The 14,947-nt window shown below is 42.0% G+C and overlaps 1 protein-coding gene across 27 annotated transcripts in view; it reads left to right on the forward strand.

The window, feature by feature from the left end:
• NRXN1 (neurexin 1) overlaps positions 1 to 14,947 on the forward strand; it is a 1,139,759-nt gene that overhangs the window by 1,113,634 nt on the left and 11,178 nt on the right. For 15 of the 27 annotated variants that reach the window (XM_083175246.1, XM_083175268.1, XM_083175251.1 and 12 more), the window contains one exon: positions 6,408 to 6,498. In XM_083175246.1, coding sequence (XP_083031372.1) covers positions 6,408 to 6,498 — 91 coding nt within the window. The remainder of the gene's footprint in view (positions 1 to 6,407; positions 6,499 to 14,947) is intronic. The other 12 variants (XM_083175248.1, XM_083175250.1, XM_083175265.1 and 9 more) reach the window with 1 other exon arrangement.

Below are 14,947 nucleotides of genomic sequence, written 5' to 3' on the forward strand. Positions count from 1 at the left end.
GCAATGGAACAATATTTTTGCGGTGTTGGAGGCAGTGAAGATTGATTCATGATTGACAGTCAGGGGAGTTGATAGGAGAATGGTGACTCAATAGTAGGAATATCGCATCCAGTGGCAGTTGAAGAGGTGGGGCTGCAGCCCAAGATTCAAATAGGGGAATCACACCAACTGCCATCCCACACACTACCAAACATCGCTGATTGCAACCATTTCTGAAGTGGGTTTCATTCTAGGACTTTAATCCCATAGGCAGAAAAATTGTCTCTGGCATCTTATTTCCAGCACTCCTGCTGTGTGATCATTGGGTTACTAGAAGATTGATGCTCAGCCAATTTGTGCCCGATGGTTGTGAATGCAACAGCAGTGGGCATCTCTATACCGATCCCCACTGAATTTACAGCCGATGCATACAAAATCACAACTGCATTGGCCTGTGCTTACATCTCTAATTCAGGAACACAGGGCATAAGTCATATTGTTTGCACATTCAATCACAAGTGGAATTTTATTGGCTACAGAATTGCAAATGTTGCCAAATGAAGCCGCCGTCCAGATTGGAAAGAGATACCCATCGGAAACCCATTTGCAGCTGTGTACACATTCACAGGCTACAGATGTGACATCTTTGCTGCATATACTGTAGCAGCTTGCTCTAGTGGGATCATGATGTGAATGCACTGCAGCCAGCCCCCATTAAATTTGGAGGAAGTTGGGCGCACGTGGCTCCCATTGAATAGAATGGCAGTGTGGGAGCACGCAGACACCTGCTCCCTGCTATGCCGCAACTGGTGTGCTGTGATGCATACTCATTGTAGAAACATCATATGAGGACATGTCTGTTCATGCAAAAAAACTAGGTATATCGGGTGCTAGGGTTGCCCTACGGCTGTTCAGACTGACCTCGACAATATCAACGCTGGCACCATGTTTCTCAGCTGATTGCAGATACATAGGGGTAAATTTGCTTAGATGGGAGTTCCATTGAAAATGGGATGTTGGCCATTGCAACTAACCAGATTATCCTTCTTATTGATTCAGCACCTTCTACACGATAATAGATACAATCTGATTGAAATCACCCTTAATGGTTCCTCCCAGCCCAAAATTGTGGAGAGAACGGGGTAAATTTATTACGATCGAATGGGTATGAATCTACCCATTCATACTTATTAGATCTTAACTAACCAGGATTAGCTGTTTGGCTCATTTCCTATCAGCCAGATTTGGCTGATTTGCCGTTTTTATGAATGGCAACTTCTGCCAAATTCAGGTGTAAGAATGAGTACACCATCAATAGAACTTGGCCGTATATGGCCATGAGTTCTATGGTGGTTGGCTCATTTTCTAACGTTCGTACATAATTTAGCTACGAATTCAGTATAACATACCAATGGAAAATACTTCTCTTTTTTCCATCCGTATTTTGCTAAAGCCTGCATAGATCAAAGGCTTCTTTGTGTAAAAATAGTCCTAATAAATCATTTTTTTTTAAATGGTGTGGGGTCCCCCCATGAGCATAACCAGCCCTGTCCCCACTCCCCCAGGGTCCCAGCCAGTACTGACCAGCCTGGGTTTCATGTTTTGGCAGGGATAACATATAGAAAGTTTCTCCTGGCTATGGCATGACACCGCTGGCTGTTAAAGGTCAGTGCTGGTTATAAAAATCTGGGGGACCCCTATTCTTATTGTCCCCTGTATTTCTGCAACCAGAACCAGCTCAAAGAACACCCAGGGCTGGCTATGCATGTGGGGAGGGGGACCCCACACTGGTTTTTCTCATTATTTATTTCTAATTTTTACACATTGAAGCCTGTACGGTTATGACTTGTCCGTATTTGGCTGCCAGGAAAACTCGGCAGCCAAGTACGAATCACTTCAACATCGGAAAATATGAATCCTGAGAATTTGGCAGCTAAGTAATTAGTCGTATTCTCAGGTCGTATTTTCGGCCTGATCATGGGTGATCCCGATCATACTCGTTCGTACACGGGATTGGCCATAATCTATGATTCTTTTACATTTCCCCCAACATGTGAAATACTGAAATATTTTGATAGCTTTTTAAATGTGCAGATATCGATATTACATCATTTCTTGTTTTCAAAGTGAGGTCTGTTTGCTATTCTTCAGATTGTCCACGTACTGGAAAAAGGAAATTATTTTACCTGTTTAGGGAAATTTACGAAAATAGAAAAGGCTATTTCCTACTGTATGTGAAATTATGTTGCTCTACATGTGTCAATCATCAGACTCAAGAAGGGTTGATGCTAGTGCAGAACGCAACTATGGTTTATTAAACCTAGCATGTAGTATATATAGTAAATTATTCCCGTTTTCTTTGCACTAATCACATTGGATGTATCATTAGCCTGCAGATACCACAGTCAGGTTTGAGGAACTCAGTTTTCACACATTTGATGCCTGTGCAGAAGTATACGAACTGTGTTGAGTAGGTGATGTTACAATGGTGTATATAGCTGTCTTGATGCTATAGCATATGAATTATAGCAATAATGATGAACTAATTAAACAAATACACTAATTAGTGATATCTAGTATATATATATATATATATATATATATATATATATATATATATATATATAATCTTCCTGACGGCGGCACTCAGCAGAATAAACACACCATAGGCGATTTTGGTAAGAAACCGACGTTTCAAGGCCGTCCGGCCTTTTTATCAAGGTGCAAAGAGATACAGACAACATACCAATAGTGTTATTCAGCGCCCATATATAATACATGCTTAGTGTAGCCTGAGCATGTGTACTCTTCAAGATCCAAAGGGCAAGTAATGTTGAAGAGTACACATGCTCAGGCTACACTAAGGGGATTTCTTTCTTCGCCCCCAAAAACTAGGAAGTGATTTTATCACCTTTCTGGAGGCCAAAACATTAAACACCTGCTTACTTACATCCTTGATTCAAACCTAGGAGTTAATTAAGGAATCTCTCATTGGAGGTTAGAAATTAAGAATTTTGCCTTTATTGGCTACCCTTATTCACCTAATCTCCTAATTCACCTGCCTGGAGCATTATGTTCCTATGAATATCCAATAGTGAATGGGATCACTTCTTTACTCTTAATTGGTCCAGTTCTATTATTGAAAAGAAAATAAGAAAAAATTCTCTAATTAAGGATCATTAACAGTAACTATTCTCTTTACACTTTGAAAATCCAGTGTGAATAAATTATTCCTACTTCTTTACAAGCCAGAAACATCTTTAATTCTATAAAGATCCATACTATAAGTATCAAACCCCTGATGAAGTCTCATAAAGAGACAAAACGCGTTGGGTACTTGGTATGATCCTGATTTCAAGAGAATACTTATTTTTTAAGAGCACTTGCTTTTTATATGTTTTATAATAAATGTTTTATACTTAATAAGAAGTCTTGGATGATAATTTTACATTAAGTGGAAAGACTTAACATATTATACTGTCAAATTATATATGGGCGCCGAATAACACTATTGGGTTGTGTATTGGATTGTGTGGATCCCTAGTAGGGGTCTAGTGTTATTGGCGACCGCCTTTTATCTAGCACAAATTGTTAGTGATATTGTTTTGTTGATATATATATATATATATATATATATATATATATATATATATATATATATATATATATATATAACATAATTCTGTAATCCATGCCCTCACTACCAGTCTACCTAAGAAAAGACTCTCTCCACTACAGTCCATTTTGAATGCAGCTGAGAGGCTGATCTTCCTGGCTAGATATTCAATGTCTGCTGACCCGCTCTGTCAGTCCCTCCATTGTTTGCCTATATTCTACCGTATTCAATATAAAATACTTCTACTCACATGCAAAGCCATCACTCTGACTACACCGACTTATATCTCTTCGCTTATCTCAAAATATATCCCCACCCGACCTCTCCGCTCTGCACAAGATCTGCGTCTCTCATCTGAACTCATTACCAGATCCCAATCACAATTTCAGGACTTTCTTTGGGTAGCACCCACCCTATGGAATGCCCTTCCATGCACATTTAGGCTCTCCTCTAGCCTTCAAACTTTGAAGTGCTCCCATCCTATCATATTCCAGAACTCCCACATAACCTCCAGTAGTATTCATATCTAATTGTATTTCATCAGGACTGTCTTGTAATCTGGTGGGACTGCCATGCAATGGAATTCTATCCTTATGTATACCTCTTGTTATCCCTATAGATTGTATGCTTGTGAGCAGGGCCTTCCTACCTCTGTGTTGGTCTGTTATTACTCAGTTTGTTTTATAACTGTTGTTTGCCATTGTTAAGCGCAGTGGAATATGCTGCGCTATATAAGAAACTGTAAATAAAGCTGATATGCCAACCCTTATTATATTGTTCTCGCTTGGGTTATATAGTAGTAGTAGTAGTAATAGGTTTATTTATAAGGCGCCGCAAAGTGTCCGCAGCGCCGTACATAGCAAACAAAAAACAAATGACAAGGTAACGTACAGGGTGTGTTGAAAAATACAGTATGAATAGGGGTATAGCTGGTAGAACTAAAATGAGCATCAGTTCAGAATTAGGTGTCAAAATTGTCGAGGAGACTGAAGATGAAGTAGAGGAAGGGAAGAACAGGACAGGAGGACAGGTGAGGTAAAGAGGTAGGGTGAGTACGTGAGGCAGGAGGACCCTACTCATAAGAGTTAACATACTAAAAATAGGTGGGTGGACGAACGAAAAACAACAGGATAAGTAGGAACAGAGGGGAACGGAGGCAGGATAGGAGGATCAAAAGAGGTTAGGAGGAGGGATAGGCTAGTCAAAAAAAGTGGGTTTTGAAGGAGCGCTTGAAGGAGGTAAGGGAATCAGAAAGCCTGATGGGTGGCGGGAGGTTGTTCCAGTGCAGGGGGGCAGCGCGAGAGAAGTCTTGGACGCGGGAGTGGGAGGAGGTGATTAGGTGAGAGGTCAGTCAGCGGTCAGCGATGGAGCGAAGAGGACGGGAGGGAGTGTGGATAGAGATCAGTGAAGAGAGGTAAGGAGCGGTGGAGGAGGAGAGAGCCTTGTAGGTGGTGGTGAGGAGTTTAAAGAGAACTCGGAAAGGAATGGGGAGCCAGTGAAGAGATAGACAGAGGGGGGAGGCGGAGGTAGAGCGGTGGGAGAGGAAGATGAGCCTAGCAGCAGCGTTAAGAATGGTTTGGAGAGGTGCGAAGCGGGTGAGAGGTAGCCCAGAGAGAAGGATGTTGCAGTAGTCAAGGCGGGAGATGACAAGAGAGTGAATGAGAATTTTGGTCGCGTCAGTGGAGAGGAAAGGTCATACATATACAATTGATTGTATTTCATCATGTTCTGTATGGTAAAATTTTCCTTTTAGAGGCTCATAAGCAAAATCAAGTTAATGGTTTTGTCAAGGTGCAAAATTGTATCAACTACTGGGTGCTAAGTAGGGGGAGCAGGAATGCATTATAGGGGCCCAGGTCTCTATAGGAGCCCAGGATTGCACTGGTGGCATAACCTGCCTTAGATACTTACTGGATGAGGGAAGATAGCCCTACCCCTTAATGTGACCATGCACCTTTAGCACACAGGCCCACTAGAAGTCTTGTTGGCTCAGCTTCTATCAGGACTTACTCCTAACTACAATTGAAGCCCTTTTTGTTTTTCAGTACTCTGTAATAATTATTTTTTATATTAGTATCAGGATATATCTATCAAGAATGACAGGGTTGCAATTGCCAGTGTTGTTTACTTATGAATCCACAAGTCGGGTCTTTGGTGCAAACAATATACTGAGTCTCATGATATTTCCTCAGAACGCTTCTTCCTATACTTCAACTGTACCTCTGCATTGATGATTTCCATGATTGGTTGTATTATTACGTTGCATGTGGGTGTTGCTGGAATTGTATTGGTCACTAGTTGCTTTCCATCCATATATCGTGCTGCAGGTCTTTTAAAATGTTCTTCTCATATTGTTGTTTACTTTACTGGTTAGTTTTGATCTATTCAGCTAATTTTACCAATCAAATGTTATCCTCTTCTTACTGTATAAACAGCATATTAAGGTACATTAACCGTCCAGTGTCATTAAAATATTTGTCCTGTATATTAAAAGTATGTGCATACGTACAGTTATGTTTTATTCCATCTCTTGGAGCCCAGTTGCTAGATTTACCACCCATCAGTTTTTCAAATTCATCAATGACTGGTGGTTTTGACCGTTGGATTTCAAGCGGCAACAGAAATAAATGCTAAACCAGCCTGATTTCGCTTTATGTTGCCATTTTATAACGATCAGTCAAAGCCACCAATTGTTGACTTTAGTAAATTTAGCCCCATGTATTGATTTTGCACTGAACAGATTTATTGCCGTTGACTGTGTTGGAACATAACGAGATATGTCACTTCTTTCATAAATCTCATTTTCTTTCAGAACTCGGATGACCTTTTGGTGGCTTCTGCGGAATGTCCAAGTGAGGATGATGAGGATATTGATCCATGTGAGCCAAGCTCAGGTGGGTTAGGTTAGTCAACTTTTATATTACTTTTTTTCCTTTTACACTTTTTTATATACCAGTGCGTACTCGCAGCTTTCATATGAGAGCAGAACAAAGGCTTTTAAAATGAGAAGAGCTTTGAGGGAGATACAATTGTACCCCATTACCAAGCCTAAGTGCCATTTTGTTTCATTTATATACAGAATATAGCACAAAATGATCGCTAATGCTCTATTAAAATATTGTGGTGGTTTGGCTGGGCTGGATTTGGGGATGTCATACTCCCTACATTTGAACCCTTATGGTGCCTACACACAGGGCAATTTTAGGGCAATTTCTAAGCGATCTAACAACATGGCTCCGTGTGAAGAGGCCATAGTGATAGCGGTGCACGGCCCCGCATGTCGGTATCGTTCTGTAATTAATATTCAGGAAGTAGCAGTAGGGCAGTGTTCTCACCGGAGAACATTGGCCCTGACATACCGCTGTGTGCTGAACAATCCTGCTGAGTGCTCTGAGTGATCTAGCAAATCTCCCGATGAGGTTATCTGGACGTGGTCAGTATGCCCATAATGCTGGCAAAATGTACTACAATTTTAATTAGTAATACTTGAAAAGTGCACCTGCATCTTATTTCTTAGAGGGATATTCAATCACCGGAAAGCATCTACCGTCGGGGAGATGCCAACCGGGCCAAATTCAATGCTGTCTTCCCCGACAGCATTGAGCAGGGTATCTCGGCAGAACGAGCCCGACATCACAAGCTGTCGGGCTCGTTCTGCCGAGAACGGCCGGGAAGTGACGAGCTGCCGGCTGCTGCTCGCCTCTTTCCGGCTGCAGCTTGCGTCCACGCCCCCTTCTTGTCCCACTGCAGACGGGACATTGAATCGCGCCTGCATGTTCTCGGTCGAGCTGATTGAGAAAGGGACTGGGTCACGGCGGTCGAGCAAGCTCGACTGCCGTGACCCCCCCGCATTGAATACCCCCCTTAGTGTGTAAACATTCCCTGAACATTAACTTATATTGTAATACTAGTTAAACGCCTGTCAAAATGATGACTTTGTCCCTATATGCTCCTACCTCCATTCTCCATCTTCACAGTTCCCTCTCTCCATATCCAGGAAGTTTAAAACGTATCACAATTTGGTTTCACTTTCTGTTAAGGAATAATTTAGTCCATCGAGTGGCCTCTAGTGGTTACTGGTGGAACTTCACCTAAAAAAGGTGAGGAAGTTTTAGCCATATATACAAAGGCAACCAGCGGTAGCATGGATAGTGAAGGAGCAAGCCCCTCGGCCTTGCTCCTCCCCCTGGGCATGGAAGGTCCTTTAACCCACTAGAATTTAGCAACTACCATATATATATTTGCAGTTAGGATAATAATTTCTCAGCAGCGCAATTCTCCACCAGTGAAAGCTTCATTCCAACAGGGGACTAATGACCTCAGATTCTGTATATGTTTACTGCAAGGTTGCCTACCCTCCTGGATTGGCCGGGAGGGTCCCGGAAATTGGGTCCCCCTCCCGGACCCCCGGAAAGGTAGGCAATCCTCCCGGTTTCTGCCTCACCCTCCCGGCCACATCGTTTAATTACCGCGATTCGTGGCTATTCGTCAGGAGGGGCGGGGCTAAATATGCAAATAGTGTCATTCAGCCCCGCCCATCCGCGAGGCCCCACAAATCAGGGGGAATTACAGTGCTGGGTGGGGGCTTGATGACGTCTACATCAGGCCCCCGCCCCCACACGTAGCATCACATGTGGGGGCAGGGGCATCAGCATCGACAGACACCTCTACGGGCTTCTCCCAGAGAGGACAATTTTAAACTAGGCAAGAATGGTTTACTGACATCTAATATTGTATAACATTTACAATATGGTAACTACACAATTGCCAAGAAAAAGTGTGAAATGTCACCAGATCTCTCATCAACTAATGTGTAAAAAAAAATAATTAAAGAGACAAATAAACAAGTGATGTTTGTAGGGGGCTATTCAATTAGCAGAGGCCTCAAGGTGACAGCATTTCAATCATGTCTCCAGCACCTACAGATTATAACTTTCTCCCTGCAGAGATGCGCAGGCAATGCATCATAATTGGCGGTCAGGAGCTTTGTCACACAACACGACCGCACATTGCCGGTAATTGAATCGCCCTTCCCAGAGTGTTCTTAGATAATAGGGAAATGTAAAACTAAATGGAAGAAGAGGACATAAAATGTTATAGCTAGCTAAGATCTTAGAAATCAAGTAGGCAAGGCAGTTCTGAGCATATATCTTATCAAATGTTGCTGGCTCACAGAACAGATTACACAATGCCTCCAGGATCTGCGCAATGATCGCCGCTTTCGAAAGTGCTTGAGCATCAACTTCAATTAAAAGGCGGGTAATCAATTACAACAATCAGACGTTATTATCATAATACAACACTCTGGATGGAATGCACTATCTGGTGTTAGGTTTTTTTGTTTTGTTTTGGAGAATGCATAAAGAATCGTGAATAAATAGAAAATGCATTTATTTTTTTGGGTAAAAAAAACAACCCAGCGTGGATGATGAAGATGAAATTTACTTTTGGTGGAGGACAAATTACAAAACGAATTGCCCCTGCAGGAAAATGTTGATTGTTTCATTGGATAATGTTTTTATTGGATAATCTAATACAGATTTGTTTAGCCTTTATACAAATGCATAGTAATTCGAGAAAGAGAAAGTGCCCCGTGCAAATCTATGAATGAATTGCATTTTCTTTTGCTCTTTCCCCTTGCACATGTGCAATGCAAATGGTATTCATGCGCAGTTGTCCAATAATCGCTCAATAGTTTTGTGTTAGCCCTTCGCACTCTTTGGAAGAACAGGCAGATCTCCCACATCCTAGTGAAGTGGGCAGGGCGGAGAGCTAATCACCGACATTAACGCATACATGGGGAGGGGCTAGTATGATGCAAATTGCATCATTTTAGTCCCACCTCCTTCCCACAGATCACCGAATTGCTGTGTTTTCCTGAGGTGTGGGGAGGGTTTTGATGATATCAGAGAATAGCCCCACCCCCCAAAGTTCCCCGCTTTTCCCGGGGAGTAGAATTGAAAAGTAAGTATAATCCAAATAATCCAGTGTATGTAGCCTTTTCATTTTGAGATCTGGCCATGTGTTTTATCACACCATAAGGAAACATTGTAATGGACACGTTTTAGATGCTGAAAGTTCCAATAAAAAACGCACATAATAATAATTATTACTATTATTGCCGGTCAAATCGTTTTTGGCAGAATTTGTTGCGCAGCCTGGCATTGGTGACCTTCATCCAGAGAAAGAGCGGAATATGCTATGGCACGGTACATTTCAAAGTGTCCATTCTTTAGTACAATACAAGGAAACTGCATGATACAGTACAGAGACCAGTACTATTTTTCTGAAAAAATAGGTCCAGGTCTGGGGGCGGATGAATTAAATAAAAAAATATATATATATAATAGAAAGAGAGAGAGAGATAGATGTATATATTGTATTTAGAAACAAAGGCACTCACAGGTGACTTTAAAATATAATCTTATGGAAAGTAGATTTTCAGTTCCTGATGATGTCATATTAATTAGCGGTTCAGGAACTGGGTTCCTGTTGGTTCCTGCTGAAAAATAGCACTAACAGAGACCATAGCACATAGCGCAACCTAGCATTACTGTACTTTATACAGCACAGCAGAATGGCCAGACAATGCCAATGGTAGAGTTGATTATGGCTCGATTCTACATCACTATAAATGTCAGTGCACTAATGGTGGTGCAAGGTCGAATTATATAGTATTAAGCAAACAATGGGCATCATACAATCTGATACAAGGCCAGCAAAGAGAAGAAAAATAGCCCCAACTACATAGCGATATAATCAAATTGAGAAGGTATACTTTATGTACAAGTTAGGTTTATTAAAGAAAAAAACACAGCGCAAAGTCCCTCCACGTGGACTTTAAAGCAACTTAGGCAGAGATGTATCAAAGCCTGTATAGGGATAAAAAAGAGAGATAAGGTACCCACCAATCAGCTTATTACTTATTATTCAATCACAGCTTGTAAAATGACAGTTAGGGGCTGATTGGTTGGGCAGTACTTAGCAGGATATTCAGACCTTTTCTCTAGGTGTTTACAACCTAGCGAGCTGGTAAACATTGCTCACCTCCACCTGGTAAGTGAATTTGTCCCACAGCGAGCAGGTCTGAAATACACCCTTAATCCCTACAATTCCTACAATCCCTATCTACTGTATTTTTCTACAATATTTGATACACCTACTCCCCAAGTCTGGTACACGCTATGCGATAGGTGGGGAAAATGTAACATGCGCAGAGAGAGAGGGTTGGAGTGTATATTAGATTTTATATATCAGATTTAAACAAATGGTGTACATTACACTTGAACAAAGGGTATGCCTTCGTACATGTGGAAAAATAAACTCTAATGTTTATCTTGATACAGTACATGCAAGAATAGCAGCAGCCCCTGTACTACATGCACACTGGCACCGGACTCAGGAGGAGTCTCTGTGTGTCGCTCTCTTTTGCTGTGTATGGGGGAGGGGCGGTGAGAAAGGCTGGGATCCCTCAGTCATTTACAGCCTTCTCCCCCCCCCCCCCCTTTGGTATATATTCGTTGGTCAGAAAGCTCTGTGCTATCCTGTGCACTTTCTGAATGCCAGGTTCTTCCTTCTGCTGCTGCACAAGAGGGAGAGCTAGTGATTCCAGTGTGTGCTGCAGCGGAGGGGGGGGGGTGGTCCCCATGACAGAGGAGGGAATGGGGTACATTGTCTCATCCACCACGTTTCCTTTTTAATCTGGCTCTGTCCGCATAGTTTAATATTTGAACTTATTTGACTTTACAGTAGTAGTAGTACAGAGCTGTACATTAATGTATATTGTAGTACCACCATGACACAACATATTTTATGTAGATTTTGTAAAAATTTTTATGACAGATGCAGTCTGCATTGCTTAAAAAAAAGATGATATGTGTGATTAACGCCAAGGCATATTTAGCGAAATATCAAAGTGCTACTTTACAGATGGAGCAAGCTTTATTGCTCCCACTGGTGTGTTGTAAAATGACATGCTTAATGCTCCGAGAGGTGAAAACTGCATTAAGAGTGCATTAGATCGCTTCGAACATCAGACTGTTCTAATGCCCTTTTTCAAATGTTGTAATGTACCAAGGGGTGCAATAAAAATTTCACACATCTGTATATTAAAATAAATAAGCAATGCAGAACGAAATGAACAAGCTGATGGGTCACGGCTAAGCATTTGTGGTGGTGGCATATTTCATATTTAGCATCACAGCGACTGAAAAATGGAGCCGCAACAATCATTTTCGTTCTACGCATAAGAAAGACTTGTCGTTTTCTGTGGGTGGACAGCACCTTGTGTTCACCATCCATTTTTAACATTAGGAAAATCTCAGTTTGATGCATGGATATATTTTTCATGATAATATAATTCAACAGAAAGACATTGGGGTGAACTTATTAAGATGAGAGTTCTGTTGAATATGGGTTATTGCCATTCAGACTCAATTTCTCATTTATTTAGCACCTTCGAGAAGATAATAGACTGAATCTGATTGGTTGCTACGGGCAACATCCAATGGCCCTTATTCAGGTTGATTTGGTCAGGTGCCAATTTGCATGGGGGACTGATGTTTTGCGTATGCTTGCGTATGTTTTGTGCATGTGTATACACTTTGAGTGTGCGAACTCGGCGCAAAGTCTTCCTTTCGAGAGGAGGGTGGAGAGGGGCACGGGGTATCGGCCTGGGCCATTAGCATATATGAATGCCAACACTGGCGGTACACATGCTAATGCATTTGTGACGCATGTGGCAGGGGCTGGCAGATGTCCGCTCAATTCCCTGGAATTCTACAGGCATATGTACAAGTGGTCTGGTCTACCCTTACATATGTGTGTACCTTAACCATTATTCCATGGGAGGTTCCCACTGGCATATGAATGGATGTTTATGCAAAACATCCATTCACATGCCGGGCGAATGAACCCGGCGTGCAAAAGGGGGTGGGCGTATCACCATTTGCAGGGTGGGTTCTGGTTGACTCGCAAGGGTGCACATTCATGCCCGAGCGAGTGAACCAGAATAAGGGCCAATATTCAGTAGAACTTTCAGCATAGCAAATTTACCCCACTTGGTATAATAACTTTCACACAAGCTTTTATGACAAATTTCTCAAATTTCATCTAAAAATTATATGATATCCAAATTATGCCGGAGACAGAGCCACCATCTAGGTGCGGAAACATGGCATTTTCTGGGTGTGAAAACACAGGCTTGTCAAGACATTTTTTGTGTGGGTCTGGCATCAGCGGGGATCACTTCCAGCCTGGTTTTTCATCAGATTAGTGGAAGCCCTAGATGTTTCAATTTTTACAAGTAGACCTGCGATTGCGTTGGTATTTGTGATGGCAATTTTGCAATGGGCGTTTTGTTTTTTTTCTGTTTGGGCAGCAATTTTTTGATAGCAGACAACCGCTTATTCTCTAACTAGCAATTCATGCAAAATTAGGCCCAATATGTTTACTGAAATTAAAAGGACAAGTGCAGGCCCTTTTTGGGAGACAAGTGGGAAATAAAACTCGCAAATCAGGTAATTTAGTATATAGATCTTCATATGTTGGATATTTTGTTCAGCACGTTGACACTGAGAAATGTTGACATGATTAGCATGGTCTTCTGGTGACCTACCTGGCAGGTTGGGATTCATATCCTGATTACAGTGCAATGCCTTACATAAACCCTCCTGGGTGTGGTGATGGCTACTTGCGGCGGGCGGTTGACATCAAATGACACCTGCGCCCGCCCCATCTTCATCGAACAGCGACGGGAATAAAAGTCTGTATAGACTGATTTTTATTACCGAATGGGAGAGAAATCATTTGATGATCAGCGACCATTGTATGATTTTTCTCTCATTTGGATTGCATGCGAGGGGACGTATTCATATCCACATCCCCTCACATGATACGAGGGGATTGGGCAGAGGGGGGGGGGGGACATTTGGGTGGGCAGCAGGCTGCATTCATGGCTCGCTAGCCAGAGAATGTACGCTGCCTAGCGCACCCAACTGAATCAGGACCCATGTGTCAGTCAACTTGTGGTCAAGAGAAACCATTGAATATATACACCGACAACAGTCCCGAGAAGACGGAAGATTCAGTTGCATGTTCGTAGAGTGAAAAGAAGACGTCAACGGCCGCTATAGCTTCATTTAATGAAATATATAAATAATGTAACGGCTTTCATACACTCGTTCAATGAGCCATGTTCTTGTTTGATTTTGAAAAAGCCATCTCCCCTTTCACATTGTATATTTCATCATGCTAGAGTGAATGGCTTTAGATCAGCCTCCGTTTCCATCCCATTCTCTAACAGTCCGGGGCTATTACGGCATTTCACAAGCTTTAACGTTCCGCCGAGTGCAATAACATTGCTAGATGGAGTTAGCACACAGATTCTTGGGTCATTTTAGAAAATCAATAACAAAACTAATATATGCTGGTTGGGTTTAATGTGTTCTGCCTGACATCTTGCTCAATACCATTTCAAGCCTTGTCCTATATGCATGGATTAAATCTGCAAGTCTAGCGCTGACTACTAAAATAGCATCCTGGTGATTATTGCCTGATAATAGCCACTAAGCCATCCGTGTGATCATGATTGCGGCATAATGATAATAGTGGAATGATATTGTTCCTGCCAAATAAACTTCACAGCATGCTAAGGAAGAGCAGGTTTTAAATAAAGGTAAGCTGCCTTCAAGATATAAAAGTATACAATGCGTGCAGTAACTATGCCATGCAGATATTCGAGAACAAATGCAAATATTGACGTACTATAGGAATAACAAAATGTAAGTCGCACATAGAGTAACCCACTAGCAAAAGAGTTGGTTTGTCCCACTGATACGTGGTTAGCAAGTCTTCAATGTATATATAAGAATGAAGAATAAATATACATGGCATAAAACCCACAGAAGAGAGGATATTGGTGGAACTCCATCACCACCACCACCTAGTGGCATGGTCTTCAGCGACTTCCACCACCCTCTTATTGGTGGTTTGTGGTGAGGGCAATGCTGGAGCCTAGATTAAAGTATGGGAGGAAGTGGGGATAAACAGAGGCGCAATAAACCATTCAGACTGTGTAAATGACTGCACACTGCCTAACCGGGAGCCTAGAGGCAAATGCTTCCACTGCCTATGGGACTTATGCACTGGCGTTATCTACAATGGGATCAAGGTGTAAATGGTGTATATGTACAGGCACCTGAGTCCAAGATGTACAGACCACCTTCCCCCCTGCAATCATTCAATGAATACTTACTCCTCTGGAGTCTCGCCTCAGCATCTGTAACACTGTACCTGGAGTTTCGCAAATGCACAGTAGAAAAGTCACCAAGAAAATGGCCACATTGCCATTTT

Source organism: Crinia signifera, chromosome 3, assembly GCF_055691185.1.
Source record: "Crinia signifera chromosome 3, ASM5569118v1, whole genome shotgun sequence".
NCBI classification, from domain to species: domain Eukaryota; kingdom Metazoa; phylum Chordata; class Amphibia; order Anura; family Myobatrachidae; genus Crinia; species Crinia signifera.